The sequence below is a fragment of the Penaeus chinensis genome, chromosome 26 (assembly GCF_019202785.1).
Source record: "Penaeus chinensis breed Huanghai No. 1 chromosome 26, ASM1920278v2, whole genome shotgun sequence".
Lineage (NCBI taxonomy): Eukaryota > Metazoa > Arthropoda > Malacostraca > Decapoda > Penaeidae > Penaeus > Penaeus chinensis.
This window is the reverse complement of record NC_061844.1, coordinates 4582457-4585339: the sequence shown is the minus strand read 5'-3', so window position 1 is coordinate 4585339 and position 2883 is coordinate 4582457. Positions and strand designations below refer to the sequence as shown.

At 42.3% G+C, this 2883-nt stretch overlaps 1 protein-coding gene across 1 annotated transcript in view; it reads left to right on the top strand.

Moving 5' to 3' along the window:
• Positions 1–2883, top strand: part of LOC125039129 (hematopoietically-expressed homeobox protein HHEX-like) — a 17814-nt gene continuing 14931 nt past the window's right edge. The window contains exon 1 of the mRNA XM_047632874.1: positions 1–1310. Within this exon, the coding sequence (XP_047488830.1) occupies positions 518–1310 (793 nt within the window). The 5' untranslated portion in view covers positions 1–517. The remainder of the gene's footprint in view (positions 1311–2883) is intronic.

Sequence of the window (2883 nt, the reverse complement as noted above, 5' to 3'; positions counted from 1 at the left end):
AGGATGGAACGCACGTCTCTCGACCACTCTTGGCAGGTTCTCCCACACGCCGAGTGACCGGGCGTTTGTTTTCAACCTCAAAGGCTTCGAAGTGCTCTCGGCTTCGAAGTCTCCGTCTCTTAGGTGTTCAAGGACCTCCGGGATTTGCGACAGGAAGGTTGCTCCACACTCGGCGAAGGGAAGGGAGTCTCGGCGTTTGATGTGCGAAGAGCAAAAAGCGTTGGTGGAACTTAGTGACTTTTTCGAATGGAGGCGAACTTTTTCTGGAAGAGCTGGGAATTCGTGAAGATGTTTTGATTTCGCTTACCCAGTCTTTTAGAAAGAAATGTTAGTTTTGTTTTATAAATTGTCCTAACATTTGATTGCGAAGTCACTGGCCTTACCGGATTCATTGCTTCTTTTTGTTAATATTTCTGGATTTCCAAAAAAAAAAAAAAAGATCTTCGAAGTGCTGTTCTCCGCACTCGATTGATAAGTATTAAGAAAAATACAAAAAAGTGGCTCAGAATCCGTAAAGATGGTTACTCGGTACACCATCGACCAGATTCTGTCCTGCACGGCGGAGGGGGGCCAGAAGGCAAAGTCGCCGGCGGTCGCTCCAGGAGACGAGGCGCCCTTTGGGCTCTCCGCCGCCGCCAGCAGGACCTCGCCCGCGTCTCCTTCCTCCCCGGCCTCACAGACACTCGACCTCTCTCTCCCCACGGGCGTGAGAAGGCGAGACGAAGGGATCGGCCGGAGCAACCTCGCGAAGTGGAGCGACGTCCAAAGGCCGCGGGAAGTCAAGAGGGAAAGGGACGACGAGAGGAGAGACCACCACCAGTCTCCCCCTTCAGCCGTGCCGAGGGCCCCGTCCTCGGAGGTCAAGGAGAACTGGAAGGACGAGGAGGAGGACGAACCGCAGGCGGGCTACGGCCACCGCGCCCCAGTCCCGGCCTCCACTGTGGCGAGGCCAGTGCCCGTCCGCCTCGGCCAGGCCTCCAAGCCGACGCTCCACGGGCCGCCCACACAGAGCCTGGTGGAGCCCGCGTTGGCCTCCGCCCACCTCAGGGCACCGCAACACCTGAGGGCGGAATGGAGGCCCGATCTCCTCTACGGCGGAGGAGGAAGAGGAGGAGAAAGACCGTTTGGCATTCTGGAAGCGAACGCCGGAGGAGGAGGAAGAGGAGAAGACAGGGGATACGGCCTTCTGGACCCAAACCTCGGCGGAGATGTCTGCGGCTTGATGGTTCGGCAGTACCTGGAGGCTCACTACAGGAGCCTCGTTGCCCCCAGGGCGTTCCTGCCTCTGGGGATTCCCCTCCTTGACCCAGGTGAGCTGATCCGGAGACCGGGAAAAGAGTAATGACAAATAGCAACAATGCCGAAACACCTCTTTTCGTAATGATTATCATTTTTTTGGTCCATTTGAACAAATTCACGGGAACAATAATTCTGCGACTTATTCAAGGGATCAATGGAAAGTACAAATTGACATTAAACACAATAATTTTTAATAATCACGGATGGCGACATCAACATAAATCAATAGCATTAGTTTGAAGGAAGTGATAGGAAGCAATTGAAGAGAACGAAATCAAGAAAATTAAAGCAAATAGAAGCAACGACGATTGAAAACTGCTTCAATCAATAGCCATAGTAATTATCACTGATATCAATTGTTTGATAAAATAATTATGAAATGCAGAATTAAAGCTGATTACGACTTGGAAACATCTGAAATTGATTATAGGCTAAGTTATTTTTTTTATAAGAACATCAACACTTATTTACCAAAAGAATTATTGATGATAGATATAGGATAATGATGAGGATAACGATAAAGCGTATAATTTAAAAAAAACTGAAGATAACATGGATAATAAGAAAATAGTAATGAGAAAATGACGATAAGAATGACATCAGTTAGTATGAAGATAAAGTTGAATATGGAAATGATGATAATTATGATATTGACTTTGGTGATAAATATGATGACGACGATGATAATAACATTACCGATTGTGATAATAACAGTACTAATGAAGCTGATGACGATTATGATATTAAAATTAACAACGGTGATGGTGAAAATCATGATAATATTGATGATGGTAATAAAAGTGATGCTGGTGATATGATCACTTTACTGATAATAACAATATCTGTAAAAATGGCAATAGTAGTGTTAATAAAATAGTAATAATGATAGCACAAACGGCATTGATAACAGTAATGGTAATGGTGATGCTATCGTTATGATAATAAAGATATTACAACTACTATCGCTACTACTACTACTACTACTACTATTACTACTACTACTACTACTGTTACTGCTGCCGATGATGCTACTAAACTTGTTCGATAACGTTAACAAAATGATAAAAATAACAATGATATTTATAGCTTTGGACGGCAGTTTCATAGAAGATACTTCATCCCGTAGGTTTTAAACACTTTAGTAACTTCACCTACAAGATATTTTAGCATACAAATTACCAGAACCGAGAAGCAATTTCCGATGAGTATAATGTTTAAACTGAAAACAAACAAACAAACAAACTTTATTTATAAATTTATTTTTTTTTGCAAATTTCTTTAATTTTTTTTTTTGTACTCAACAACATGTCGAGGAAATAATCTGTGAAGGGATGTTTAATAAAGGATTGATAAGTCTATTAAAAAGGAGAAATCTGCTATTTTTCAACCGCAGGAATTATTTTGAATTGATTTTGATCATCTGGCAGCTTTTCAGGGACGCGAGAAAGTTGCATTACTTAAAAAAAGTAACTTAGCTTAACTTTTTTTGTTCTTGAACAATGATAAGATTATTCACAATCGCATTTTTAAATTGAAAACAACTTCTTGACAGTTTTTTTTTTATTATTATTATTATCAGTTTGG